The 13,891-nt window shown below is 46.0% G+C and overlaps 1 protein-coding gene and 1 pseudogene across 3 annotated transcripts; both read left to right on the forward strand.

The window, feature by feature from the left end:
• LOC120967011 (uncharacterized) overlaps nt 1–13,891 on the forward strand; it is a 101,270-nt pseudogene that overhangs the window by 78,429 nt on the left and 8,950 nt on the right.
• LOC109734637 (zinc finger transcription factor YY1) lies at nt 1,055–11,328 on the forward strand. 3 transcript variants are annotated; one of them, XM_020293845.4, is made up of 6 exons: nt 1,055–1,428; nt 1,518–1,576; nt 9,405–9,604; nt 9,719–9,808; nt 10,427–10,570; nt 10,650–11,328. In XM_020293845.4, exons 1-6 carry the CDS (start codon nt 1,388–1,390, stop codon nt 11,136–11,138), a joined length of 1,023 nt encoding a protein of 340 aa, XP_020149434.1. In that variant the 5' UTR covers nt 1,055–1,387; the 3' UTR covers nt 11,139–11,328. The 3 variants fall into 3 exon arrangements, with proteins under 3 accessions (XP_020149434.1, XP_020149431.1, XP_040248376.1); XM_020293842.4 differs by having other exon boundaries at nt 1,094–1,428; nt 10,638–11,328; XM_040392442.3 differs by having other exon boundaries at nt 1,094–1,428; nt 9,768–9,797; nt 10,638–11,328.

The following is a 13,891-nucleotide window of genomic DNA, read 5'->3' on the forward strand; positions in this document are numbered from 1 at the left end:
AAAGTGACATCGCTTCATTAGGTACATGCTCTTAAATGACACGTGACACCATTACTGTCACCTCAAATCTTGTTTAATGTGTTATAATGACTAAAATACCTATGGATCAACATGTAAGCTCTCCCTTTATCTCACTACAACAAAAGTATGGGTCCCACTTGATCCCAACAGCCTTCTTATTTTTCTTAAAATTATTCGCTTGCTTACTTCTAACAAGTGGAGCTACACTTACCATGTGAGATAGAGAGCTAACATGTGGGACTAAGGGTATTTTTGTCATATAACATGGTCAACAGGTTTGACTTGATAATAACGATGTCTAATGTCATTTTTGAGCAATCGTCTCATGGAGTTATGGCATTTTTTAGATATCTAATAACATTTTTAGCAAGCATCTCCTAGAACGATGACATTTTTGAGCCGTTGTAACTTGTAATGGTAAAATCGAGTAGTGACCATAAATGATAAAAACCTAAAAATATATTCCCTCCGTTCCTAAATATAAGATTTTTTAGGGATTTCAATAAGAACTATATACGGAGTGAGGCGTTTTGGCTTCCAGGCTCACCTGCACCCGTGTTGAGTAAAAAAGTCAAAACAAATACTAAAAAGATTCTAAAATTTCTAATTTTTTTGGCATGATAGGTAATCTGGTGCTTGATGTCCGTCCCAAATTTCAAATCATTTGGACATCTAAGTAGCTCTTGGCAAAAAGACGAATTTGGGGTCCGTTAAATAGTGTACTGTTCATATACTCTGACCCAATTTGTCTTTTTTGCTAAGAGCTACTCAAATGTCCAAATGATCTGAAATTTGGAGCGCACCTCACACACCAAATTATCTACCTTCCATAAAAAAGTTGGATTTTTTTAATTTTTTATAAATTGTTTCTTGACCGGGTGCAGATGTGTCCGGGCTCAGAATTGGATATTCCATATATATATAGATGTATATGTACATAATTTAGAGGGTAATTCACTCATTTTGCTTGGTATGTAATCTGCATTGAAATCTCTAAAACTTATAAACTTATAGTACACACGTGTTAATCTCTCCCTTCCCGGCACCCATTCGGCCACCTAGACGCCCCCACAACCGGAAACAACGCAAGGGACCTGTTTCATTTGCCTTTGGTCTTGTGATGAGATGATGATGGGAACGGAGCAGCCGCGGCCGCGAGGCGTAGCCATAGATTTCCTCGCAGCACGACATGCTGCTCCTCATCCACCATGCCATCCGACTCCGAGCCTCCCTCCCTGTCCGTACCCACCCGTAGCCCGGTAAACATAAGTCGCCGCCAGCCCCAGCCCCAAATCCGAATCTTCCCTTGCAACAATCATCCGTAAGGCCGTCATCGCCTTCCGCCCCGCGGCCGCGGGGAGACGCGATGCAGGGACTCCACCGCCGCTACCGATGGATCAAGGAGTGGTTTGTCTCCCAACCCCTACCACCCCTCGAATTCCACTCCGCTTCGTGTGGTTTGGATCTGAACTATTTGCGCCGCGTCCTTCTCCTAGGGTTCCGCAGGACCTCGTCATCGCCGGCGGCCCGTGCGCGCTTTACAAGTGGGTGCGAGGTACGTCGCCTTCTTCTTGTTGCTGTAAATTCTTACTTTGACTTACTGTTGTGTCACGGCTCCATCACTTGTTGCTTAGTGTCATCGTGCCTGCAATTGCTGCTTGACATGATCTTTCTTTGGTTGTTATTGTGGTTTCCGTTGCTTAAATTCCACCGGGTGTTTATTAGATAGAGGCTTTGGTTTCATTAGTCACAGGTGCAAGCTAGCCTAACTTTCGAGAAAGCTTAAGGTTGGGCCATTACAACCTAACACCACTCCAGCAAGATAGCAACTAACGACTGCTAGAGGCAAGTATAGCATACACACTACCAGAAATGCAACTGGCCTAAATGCTTATCATCTTCCGATGGCTGACCAGTGGAAATGTTTGTCATGATTCGTGAACACGGCCCAACAATGGTGCAGCCACACACCACTGTTGAAGCCATCCTTGCAGCACTGGGGCATTGCCTCCCCCTCTGTGTAGGCCAGATCCGGCGTGTCCCACACAATGAGAAGTTAGCCCTGGAGGCCTAACAAGAGCACACAGGATGCCCTGCCCGTGCTGAAAAGACGGCCACTCATCCACTAATGTCGATGCCCTGCATGTTGTACTGCCACACGTTGCACTGACCCGATCCTTTCTTGTGTGGCCACATATCCATCTCAACATGTGCATCTCTGCTACACCTAACTTTGGACATGTTGCCCTTTAGTTGGCCAACATTCAGCGCCATACAACATCTCAGGTCGAATCGCCGTTCTATAGACCTGCCTTTTAACTTTTGTGGCACTCTTGTCACAGAGAACGCCAGAAGCTTGGTGCCACTTAATCTATCAAGCTTTGATTCGATGGCTCATATCTTCATCGATATCATCATCCTTCTGCAGCATTGACCCCAAATATTGAAAGGTGTCCTTCTGAGGTACCAGCTGCCCAGCAAGGCTCCTCGTGCCTAGTAGTACTGAAACTGCACCTCATGTACTTGGTTTTAGTTCTTCTAAGCCTAAAAACATTAGTTTCCAATGTCTCTCTCCACAACTCTAACCTTGTAATTCTCTACATTATTGAAATATCATTACGACAAGCATATGTTGTACCAATTGCATCAAGTAGTAGTCTGCTCTTTTTCTGATTTAGTCTACTGCAAACATTCTACAATTGGAGATTGACATGGGGATTGTGAAGTTTCTGTTTAATCTGTACAGACTTGAGAACCAATAAACCCATTAATCTAGTGATGAGTTCTCGCAAAGCAAATAGCAGAATTTGAGATTTCATATGTAGATTGTGATCAACATGTCAAAAGATTTATGTTAAATTTCAAGTGTTTGGTGTGGACAATGTTGCACTCTTTTACACCTGTTCTTTGTTTACAACTTCCGAACAATTTAGGAGTTACATGCAATGTACCAATAAACCATTAGTCTAGTGATGCGTTCTCTCAAAGCAAATAGCAGAAGTTGAGATTTCAGATGGAGATTGCGATGAACATGTCAAAGGATATATGTTAAATTACAAGGGTTTAGTGTGGGCAATTGTTGTGAACCTTGATTCACAAGGGGTTAACTACCGTGCTGAAGATAGCCAGACGTCGTGGGATTGGGTAATAGGTTGAGACAAGATAATAATTCTAGAGATTAGATTGATTGTTCTTCCTTGCCTCAAACGTGGATGCATGCCATCCTTATATAACGGATGCTCAGGTCCTTGACCTCTCCTAATAAGGCTTAAAATTTTCCTTATACGATTGGACTCTTTCCTAATCCTATACTTTCCTAGTGTACTCTTAGGATACTTCACTCTCATGGACTCCTTCCACGCTGGTACTCTTGCCTTGATACTGTGAACCCTTCGTCCGCAACATTACACCCCTCCTGGACAAGCAGCTTGTCCTCAAGCTGCTTGTTGGTGGTCAGGGCTGAATTCCTTCATAGCCCCGCATCAATGTGATAGTGATACTGTGACTGCAGCTCTACGTTTTGCCAGACCTCTTGCCTAATTCTCTCAGGTACAACTTGTATATCTCTAGGTCACCCTGATACTTCTGTCTGAGATCCTCTCCAGGAAATTTGGAACGTCCCTTATTATGTCGCTGACATTCAGTTGGCAATAGAATTCTTTCCATGTCCTGTTGGTCACATATTCCTTTGACACCCCCTTGGTCACGTTCTTCTGGTGGACGCCATACAAACCAACCTAGGCTATTTTCTGTTTTATGGAAAATGCAACAGCTGGAGCCAATACGAATCCCATTTGATTTGTTCTCATGCATGCATAATAATTCTCGTGCTTTTCTTTCCAATCTGAAATATAACTTCTACATATTCTATGCACCAAATTATCTCTTCCTGTATGCACTCATGCACACAGAACTAAACATTTGCTTGAACCAACGTCCACACATGAATGATGGCCCAGATCAATTTCGTGGACAACTCCAATGCTAGGTCCATGCTCAGCAATTGACCCTTTTCTAGCCTGCCTCAACCGTTCCACTGAAGATGATTTTGGATGGCCCAGATCAATTTCGTGGACAACTCCAATGCTAGGTCCATGCTCAGCAATTGACCCTTTTCTAGCCTGCCTCAACCGTTCCACTGAAGATGATTTTGTTGATGCTGTTATGCATGGTTGTGTCGGCACTGTCGCTAGCAATGCTGCTGTGCCTGGTTGCTCCTCTATCTGCATCTGTAGCTTCTGCATCCGGATGTCTCGTAACTGCTGCTTGCTGCTTCTTCGTGCGCCTCTACAGCTTCTTGCAAACCGCCGTTGCTACGCCGACTTCAGGCTGCAGTGATGATATTGCTGCCATGCTCGCCATGTTTGTCGCTGAAGCCATTGCTGCCCTCCTTTACTTTGCTGCCTTGATCTCAAGCATATACGAATCTTGAATTTGTCAAAGATAGATTGGATTGAGGCGTTGAACTCTTCCATGAAAGAGTCGGCATTGAAAGCCATGGTGGCTGTCTCTGATACCAAATGATGTCAACCTTGATTTGCAACGGGATAACTACCGTGCTGAAGATCGCCAGACGGTGTGGCTGTGAGGAGGGATTGGGTAGACATATGTTGAGACAAGAGAATAACTGGGAGAGATTAGATTGATTGTTCTTGCTTGCCTCAAACATGGATATGTGTCATCCTTATATAACGGATGATCAAGCCTTTGACCTCTCCTAACACGATTAGACATAGATCTTTCCTTATGCAATTGCACTCTTTCCTGCCCCTATGCTCTCCCAATGGACTCTACTTCCTCCGTCCGGGTTTATACTTTACTAGTGGACCCGTTGCGCCAAATGGCGTAACGCCAAATGGCGTAGAGGCACGCTAAATCCATGTACGCGATGAAAAAATAATCCATGGTTTAATCCCCTTGAATAGGAAACATGGTGGATTGTTGTCTACAGTGAGATGTATATACATATTCTAATTTGATAGCACGAAATACTTGCTACCATGTTCGCAAAGACCCAATTGAAATCATGTAGCATTGAAAACATTTGCATTTTCCAGTGTCCTTGTATTTGAGCAAAAAATACATAGGATTTTGTTTAAAAATCTATGTACCTTGAAAAGCATGAGTGCTTTCAAAATATTTTCATTAGTTAGGAGCTTTTGGTTTGAGCAAACATGTATGATTGGAGCTTTAGCTCTTGTGTATAAAAATAATGAAGGAGCATCAAACATTGAATAGCAGATGAACAATAGTTCGAAACGTCTCCATAATAGCAATAGCTATCTTCTATGACATTTGTTTTATAACTATCAAACCTAAAACATCATTTCTATTGAATCCACATAACAAGTGTTTATGGTAAGCAACACCATCACATAGATTAAGGGAAAAAGGGATTAATCAATAGTTCAACCCTAAAGCATCGACCACTTAGCAAGAGGCAATGTGTCAAAGTCTCTTGTGGTACATATCCTGAAGCCTTGCAGTGCTTCATGGTCAGCAATGCATCATTATACACACATCTTCGCTCCAACTGATACATGCACCTCAAACAACATGATGGTGTTTTTACCTGATAAAATAGATAGTGATACAAATTTATTTACCAGGTGCAAATTGTACCATCGACTTGTATGAAAACAAAAATTCAGTAAGATCACTATCCGACTATTTTTACAACAAGAACCAAAACTGAATCGAGAAAACAAATGTTGTTTTCCCCTGTAATCGAATTCTTAGAACCCTTGGTATATTGCTATCTCTGTCGGATCTAAATTTACGCTCGCAACGTCATTTTGTGAAATAAAAAACTGATTGGATGCATCCTAGGTGCATAACATGATGTATGAAAACAATTGTATTCAAAGCATATGAACCAACTTCAACCATTCAACAAACTGTTGCCGCCATATTCTTAACTTAATCAAGTAAAGTGGCTGCATAGAGCTAAAATCCCAAAATAATCACATGCTCAGGTAAAAGAAAAACTATGAGGCTGCAGAAGATGGATGGGGCATCGTCTCCTCATGCCTCGTTGCCTGAGAAGAATTAAAAAGGGAATTGATAGCAGTTTTAATTAAGCAGGGCATAAATGGGTCGGTGTGTTCACATGCAAGCAATTGTAGTAATTAGCAGGAAAATCAAGCTAAATGTTAAAACAGAGCATGCCAATGTCAAGGACCAATGGATTAATAGCATAAAAAGCGAATGATGGTGAAACAGAGATGAATCCTGACTGTAGAATGAACAATGGGATAAGCTCACCTTGCACAACAAACGACCAACTTTAAGAAAAAAGATGAGGCTATCGAGCAAGATCTGCTAGGGAAATTTTGGTTTAGATATGTACCATCTCGAACATAGCAATATTTGCTGAAGACCACTGAAAGTAAGGTTTTAAGAACATAGCATGAAATGATGTGTTCGTCAGAGTACTCTGCCAAAAAGAAAAACCTAACCTGTAGCTCACTTCTTGGTCTAGCTCAGTAATCATTCAAAACAGTATATACACATACAAATTGGATAATTTTACCTCGCCAAGAGAAACATACAAACAGTCTTATTTGACCACATCAAGATCATTGCAGTTGTATTCGCTGCTTTGCTTTGTTAGAAACTGAACCTGGCTGGCAAAACAAAAAATTAGACAATTTTACCTCGCTGAAAGAAAATCCAAAATATATAGAAAACTCTAAATATGCTAATGTTAAGTGGAAAAAAATATGTTGATCCAACGATGACTTCTACTGGAAAACGCTACTTTATCTAAAATATATAGATTGCAGTGCTCAGAAAGTGCAAACAAACAGTAATTTGAGTAATCTATCTTGGCCTTCAGTTTATAGCATAATAAGGAATGAGAGATTTGACAAACTTTTACACATTGCTAAGGTAACTTGTCAAGTGAAAAAACAGGCTGCCATTGTTCAATGCTTGGAAACCACAGATGGTAAATATAAAACCAAACTTAGCAAATTATTTATGTGCACTAAAACCAAAGAAAACTAATGAACTCTCTCTTGGCTCATTATAAGTGAAGGTGAAGCGCAGTTTTGTGAGGTTAAGACTGGATATCAACAAAAGAAGGCGCAAAAAAGAACAAATAACATCAACCTCTTGGCTCAACTTATTCTAGCTAATTAGTAGGCTGAACAAACTCGTCTCCAAGCAATTTTTTTTACTGTATCCAACTAATATTATCTGTAATATACTACTTATCAGGAAAAAAATACATCTATGGACAATGCCATGAAAACGTCCAGCTACACCAATAAGTAATAATATTTCAATTTCCTCAAACAAGTTAAGTGCACGTGCTGTATTCCCCTGTCAGAAATATGAACACAAACAAATATGTCGTCATTGTAATGCAATTCAAGGACGTTTATGAATTGGACATGCAAACTTCATATAAAATATAGTTTTCTTACCTGGATAGACATGGCGCTGCGTTAGCTGAATCGAACTTGGGATTGCTAACTAATCTTGCTCCATATATCTGCAAGCGCCCATGCAGAAAAGAAGAATCTCCAATTTATGCTGATCTAATTCAATCTCCATACAAATCATAAACAAAATCAAATCAGGAAGGTGTCTTCACCTGGCGCTTGAATCGATCTGGCAGTGGTGGCACCATTTGTGGAGAGAAGAGACCGGGAGGTCAATGGCGAGCAAGGACGTGGCGGCAGCGATGACGCAGGACAGCGGCGGCGCGGGGAGAGGAGAAGCAAGCGCCGCTGCATCCTGTGCCTGGGAGCCGCCTTGTCCGGCCGGATGCGCTGCCTTCCCTGGCCACCCCATCGTGCCTCCGTGCGGCGTGACCTTCGCTCGTGCCCTTCCTCGATGCTGCATCGACCTCCGCCCCGGCTCCTTCCTCCACCGCCGCTATCTCTCTCTCCGTGCTTGGTTGCAGTCGGCGAGAAAGTGGAAGAGGAAGGTGAGGTCGAGGCGCACCATCTCAGATCTTGGTCCACCTTACCATGGCCGATTTGAGCTGGAGGACGGCGTCCAACGCGGCCGTTCCTCACCATGGACCAGCTCAGCCCCCGCCGCCGCCATCTTACTCCCGGTGTGGGGTGGAGAGCCGGGAACGACGAGGGAGGCGTAAAAGAGAGGAGACGAGTGTGTGCGGCAGCGGAGGGGATTTTTCCACGCATTGCTAAGCTTTCGCGGCTGCAGAGCGCACGTCGCGCGCGGCGCGGGAGGAGACGCATAGGATTGGGCAGGCCTCTCCCTCCGATGGCAGTAGAGACGCAACAACCCCTCACGCAAACCCAAACGAGTCAACCCACAGAGGCATGGGACCAGCCGAAAATAAGGTCCACCGGGGATGGCCCACAGCACAGCATGCACGTCGCGGATTGACGGAAAGCTTTTCGCACGTTCCCATGTCGCAGGCCCTGCTCAGCACGCGCAACCAACCCCGTGACGCACGACCACCCCATCCCGCGAGGAGCAGCCAGCCAGTGTAGCTGACGAGCGGGACCAGGAGCAGCACCGGCCCGCCTGTCATCGCGAGGAGGGCGCCCAACACGGGTGTGCATGCGTCTGCGAATCCGTCCGCGTCCTCCCACGACGCACGCCGCGGTCAGCGCGCAGCAGCCCACGCGAGGCGCCAGGGGCGGTCCACCCGAGGATTTCTAACCCAGCCAATGGAAGAACCTGGCGAGCCCACCAGTCATCGTAGTCCACGATCGATCGCTGGGTCAAAATAGGCAGTAAAAAACGGGCGGCAGACAGAGGCGCGTTGACCCGACCAGCCTCGATCAAACGGTCAGAACGAGGCGAAATCGATGGATCGCTCGGGGGGGCGGGTCGTCCCGGATTCTTATAGGTTAGAATAGGTCTCAGGGGCCAAAATGGCAAGACCAAGGTGCAGCTGTAGTGAACTGCATGCACACGCCTTGGCTTAATTAATTGTGGCAATTTAATTGGCTGCATGCATGCCGTTAGCTGTAATAGGTTGCATGCTTGGCTGGCATATTGACTGGAGGAGCGCTTTTAGTGACTGCATGCTGCCAGTCGTAATTAACACAGCAAACTGGAGGGGAATCGAGTCGAAATACTTCCATTATAATTACTGCGGCCTTTTAAATTCAAACGGCTTACCGTGGCTCACAGGTCCTTCAATCCCGGGCGGAAGAAGTACTTTTCTGTCATGGACTCCTCCCATGCTTGCTTTATGTTGGTACTGTGGGCCCATGTCCACAACAAAAGTATTGCATTCCTTTTACACCTCTTCTTTGTGTACAACTTCAGACCAATTTAGAAATCAGGTGCAATGTAGCAATAAGGACAAACTAGTTGGATTTTCTTCTTGACATGTTTGCGTTTTAGTTTAGCATTCTCATTCAGCTAATATTTTTATCTTCATTCCCTCATAGAGGATAGGTTGGCTGCTCTTAAGTCCAAGGACAAGGAAGAAGGGGCATGCACTGCAAAGCCTGACCCTGCCACTGAGGTTCTTTTCTTATGCAGCTATGATGGCTGTGGGAAAACTTTTGTTGATGCAGGTGCTCTTAGGAAACATGCCCACGTGCATGGGGAGAGGCAGTATGTCTGTCACTACGAGGGATGTGGGAAGGTATTGTGTCATCCATATCTGTCTTGCCTACATCACAAAGCCATTTCCATATGGCAGTGACATTTTTTATACTGAGCTGCTTATCTAATTTTTTCTGCTGAATCCGTTTTGTAGAAATTTTTAGATAGCTCTAAGTTGAAGAGGCATTTTCTTATTCATACAGGCGAGAAGAACTTCGTCTGCCCTCATGAAGGTTGTGGCAAGGTTATTACCATGCTTTCTCCATGTACTTGTTATGCTTTTCTGTACAGAATTTGGTTTTTAGTCATATATAATTTGTACATTTGAACAAGTTACCAGAAATATTTAATTACGGAGAAATGTTATTTATGTTAATTAAATATAGAAAAGCTCCATCCTTGGTTTCTGTTTTAGTTCTATTTCTTATCCTAGGGCTTTGGCATTTCAATCATTCTGTTGGTTGCATTTGGATGATGTTTTTGATTTGTATCCAGCAAGCACATTTTTATGTACATCATATGAATTTCACATGCACACGAGAGAGAAATCACTACCTGGACATGAACCCGCTGCAGTATTGTCTGCAATCCAAGAACTCTCCATGTCAAGGGATTATAGTTTTAAAAAATTCAAATAATGGTGTACACAAATGTTAACATGCTCATTCTGGAGTGGCAGTCACCAGCAAGAGACTTCTTCACGTATTTTTGAGAAATTATGTTAGCTTAGTAGGATGCACCGGGTGGGCTTTACTTTGTAACTGATGGAATAAGTGCAACGCAGCAAATTGGTATTCCCTCATCATAGTTGTGGATTTGGGAACTCATGGATTTAATCTGCTTTTATTCCTGGTTATTGCAGGCTTTCTCATTGGATTTTAATTTGAAGGCACACATGAAAACCCATTTTGCGGATAACTATCATATGTGTCCATACCCAGAATGTGGTCGAAGATTTACACAGGAATCTAAACTAAGGGCTCATTTCAGGGCACAGCATGAGAAGGTAAGATGTATAGAGATATTTGTCAGTTGCAACTTGTCGCATAACCTATACTCACAAGACTAGACAGTCTGGTGCACAGAATCCAGGTGGGCCTGTAATGAACCGCAATGCACTAGGAGATCACCCTCATAACACAGCGAAATCTCTGGTAACACCACCAGTTCCATCAGCTGATCGTCCGTATGTCTGCCCTTACGATGGGTGTGCCAAGGCATACATTCACGAGTACAAACTTAACCTCCATTTGAAGAAAGAGCACCCCAACCACTATTCAGATGCTGGTGCTCAAGCTGGTCCGTCGAGGGGCACAGTATCGAAGAATTCCCGTAGAAGCAAGCCAAACCTCACAACCAGCATGCCACTCGCCAAGATCTCTAAGCGCAGCGGTTATACGGTGCCATCTCCAGCTGTCAGTATCCCTGAGGAGCATCAGTGGCCAAGGAAGGTGTTGTACGAAGATGATAGTGAGGAGACCGAGGAAGAGGGAGATAACCTTGAGGAGGGGGGATTGAGATACAGAGCTGCTAGCGACGGCGATGACGATGAGGAGACGGAGGAAGAAGAATGAGAGCTATGGGTTGCTGTGCACATAGTTTATGATCACCGGACTGGATTATAGTTCTGCATACATGTAACAATACATATTAAGGGTGGCTAGTTAGGCAGAAACTTGTGGGCTGCATGTAGGTGTCTCAATTTAAGGCTATTAATTAACTTATTAAGAAGGGTAATAGATCATCACGCTTCCGTGCTGAGAATCTAACTGTTGATGCCTCACACGTGTTGACAATGCGGCTATCAGAGGTACTCTCATAGGGTGCGCTGCATTGCATAATGTTTTGGAGGCTGGCCAGGTGACGTGCAAACTTAGTCCCACGTCTCAACTTCATCTCTTTTCTTTTCCTCATTCAAATTTAAATACTTCAATCGCCATTAAAATCAAAGTTTGTGACATCAAACAATTATTCACATAATTTTTAAACAATCATGCACATATTTTTAGCAAGTTGCATCAACTATAGTGTTAAACCGACGTGTACACATGTCGCTGGCGTGTGTGCCCTCTCCTGCGTTTGCGGCCCCAGGATGTATGATCACCATCCTCGTCTCCTCTCAAAATGCTCTTGCCATTGGATCCATTATATGATGAATTGGTTCTCCCCGGCGAACCAATCTTGCGCCAACCATGCCTCCTCAACCTGGATTCTATATGCCCGCATCTCTTCATGAGTCCTTTTGCTTTGCATGACATCCCATCTCTTCTCTTGGATCTTCTTCTCCTCCATCTCCAACTTTGTTGTTTCTTCTCTGAGTACCTCCTTGATCTCACCAAGTCGTCGGTTTTTTTTAATCGCCTCTACCTCCTTATCTCTTGAGCATCTCCTTCAGTCCTCCCGTCGGGACGTCCCATGCTAGATGCCACAGTGAGACTTCTAGGCACCCTTTTCTCACCAGCACCGTCATCTTTTTCACTGCTGTTCATCTCCATAGATGAGTACTCCAATTTTCACTTTTGGGAGGAGCCTCATCATTCCTTGATTTTCGCCTTCCAACAAATTCAAACAAAGTTGGTGTGTAACAGCCCGAGACCAATTCCTTCTATTATTATTGTTGTTTTATTGTTTGCTCTATTTCATTTTTGCATTGCATCATGTGATAATGCATTAAATTTACAAACCTAAATGTTCCTCATATAAATAAATTGTATGGATCTTCAATCCATTCAAATTGAGGGAAATTCACATGGTGATTTCTCTTAAAACATATATCCTCCCAATATTAGTAGGGAGCTAGGAACGCAAACGAAAATCGAACGCCAGGTCCTAGAGTAGCAGATAGTCTAACAGATTTGACTCCCGCGTCGCTCTCGCGGGCGGCTCGGGAGAAACCCCAGCCGCCGCCGACAGTCACCCTCGCCTCCCCCCTCCTCCTCCCGCCGCCGTCGGAGGGCGTCCCTAGGCAAAGCCCTCGGCACCGGCGGCGGCGGGGACGGCTCTCCCTCCTCTTCTCCAGGCGTGGCGCGGGACGCTGGCCGGCAACGGGGACTCGCGGGCGGGCGCGGGTGGTCGGGGGCGCGCACCGGCAATGGTCGCGCTGTGCGCCGGCGCGAGCGGCGCGGAGGCGTGGGCAGCTGTGTCTCCAAGGATCCGACGCCGCTCTGCCCAGGGGAGCTCCAGATCCAGCTCCCTTTGGACGGCGGCCCGTTTCCCTTGGCCGGCGGTCCCCGCGGCCGCGACTGGGGGCTGGTGGCGTAGGCGGGTGTGGTGGTCAGCGCAGCGTGGTGGAGCAGGCCGTGGCGGTGACCCTGGTGACTGCCATGCCTGGTCTGGGTGCCTCTCTTCGCCCAGATCTGGACCCCTCTGGGGCGGTGGCTCGAACGGCTGGTGCACTCCATGGTTGCGGCTGGGGGGTCGGCGGTGGCTGCTGTCGGCGGGGTAGGCGTGTGGTGGTGTGGTGTTGTGGCCGGCAGTGAGGGGTTGGGTGCACGTGGCAGCCGAGACAGAACCAACTCTGTCTATGCAGGTGCTCGAGGTGAGCGGCTGTGTTTGCGGATGACTCTTGCTGGACCAAGGGGGGACGCTCGCCGTGGACTGGCAGGAGAGGGGAAGGTCTAGCGCTGCCGGACTCGGCGGCCGGCGTTTGCGGAGTCGGCCGGGCTGGGATGCTTCGGGCAAAAGCCTATTGTCGACCTCGTCGGCAACGATGATGACGACGTCTCCTGGCGCCGTGTCCCTTCGTGAAGGCATCATTGGGGAGCTACCGTTGCTGGCTATTTCTTTGTGCTTCGGGCGAAAGTCTCAGATCCTTCTCTGGATCGGACGACGACGACATCTTCAATGTTGTTTCCCCCTTGGGGGCATCGTTTCAGGAGCCAGGGATCCGCGGTTGGTCGTCTGATGTCTGGGCTGGAGTGTTGGTTCAGGTTGCTGGTTTGTAGGGCGGTGGCGGTGGAGGTGCTCTGTGGCGGCGACCAGTACCTTGGTCATCCTATGCTGATGGTTGACCTCTCTTTTTGGGGCTTGTGGCGGTGGTGAGGTCTCGGTGTTCGGCACCCTTCGATGGCTTTTGAGGTTTGGTGGCATGCGGAGTGCTATGGTTCTCTCTATTTGTGATGGTGGCCGTGGTGTGGCTCAGAGGAGGTGTAGGGCTATCTCGGCAGAAAATTGCCCTTCGGCACGGTCTGTGGCTTTCTCTGCCGCGACGTTCCTAGGCGGCAGGATGCTCTTCGATGGTGGCTACGATCTCCTAGCTCTTCAAGGTGCAGAGATCGCATGGTAGCAAGCAACTTCTTCTCTACGTCTTCTCGGTGGCGGATGTCCT

The sequence above is a fragment of the Aegilops tauschii genome, chromosome 6 (genome assembly GCF_002575655.3).
Source record: "Aegilops tauschii subsp. strangulata cultivar AL8/78 chromosome 6, Aet v6.0, whole genome shotgun sequence".
NCBI lineage: Eukaryota > Viridiplantae > Streptophyta > Magnoliopsida > Poales > Poaceae > Aegilops > Aegilops tauschii.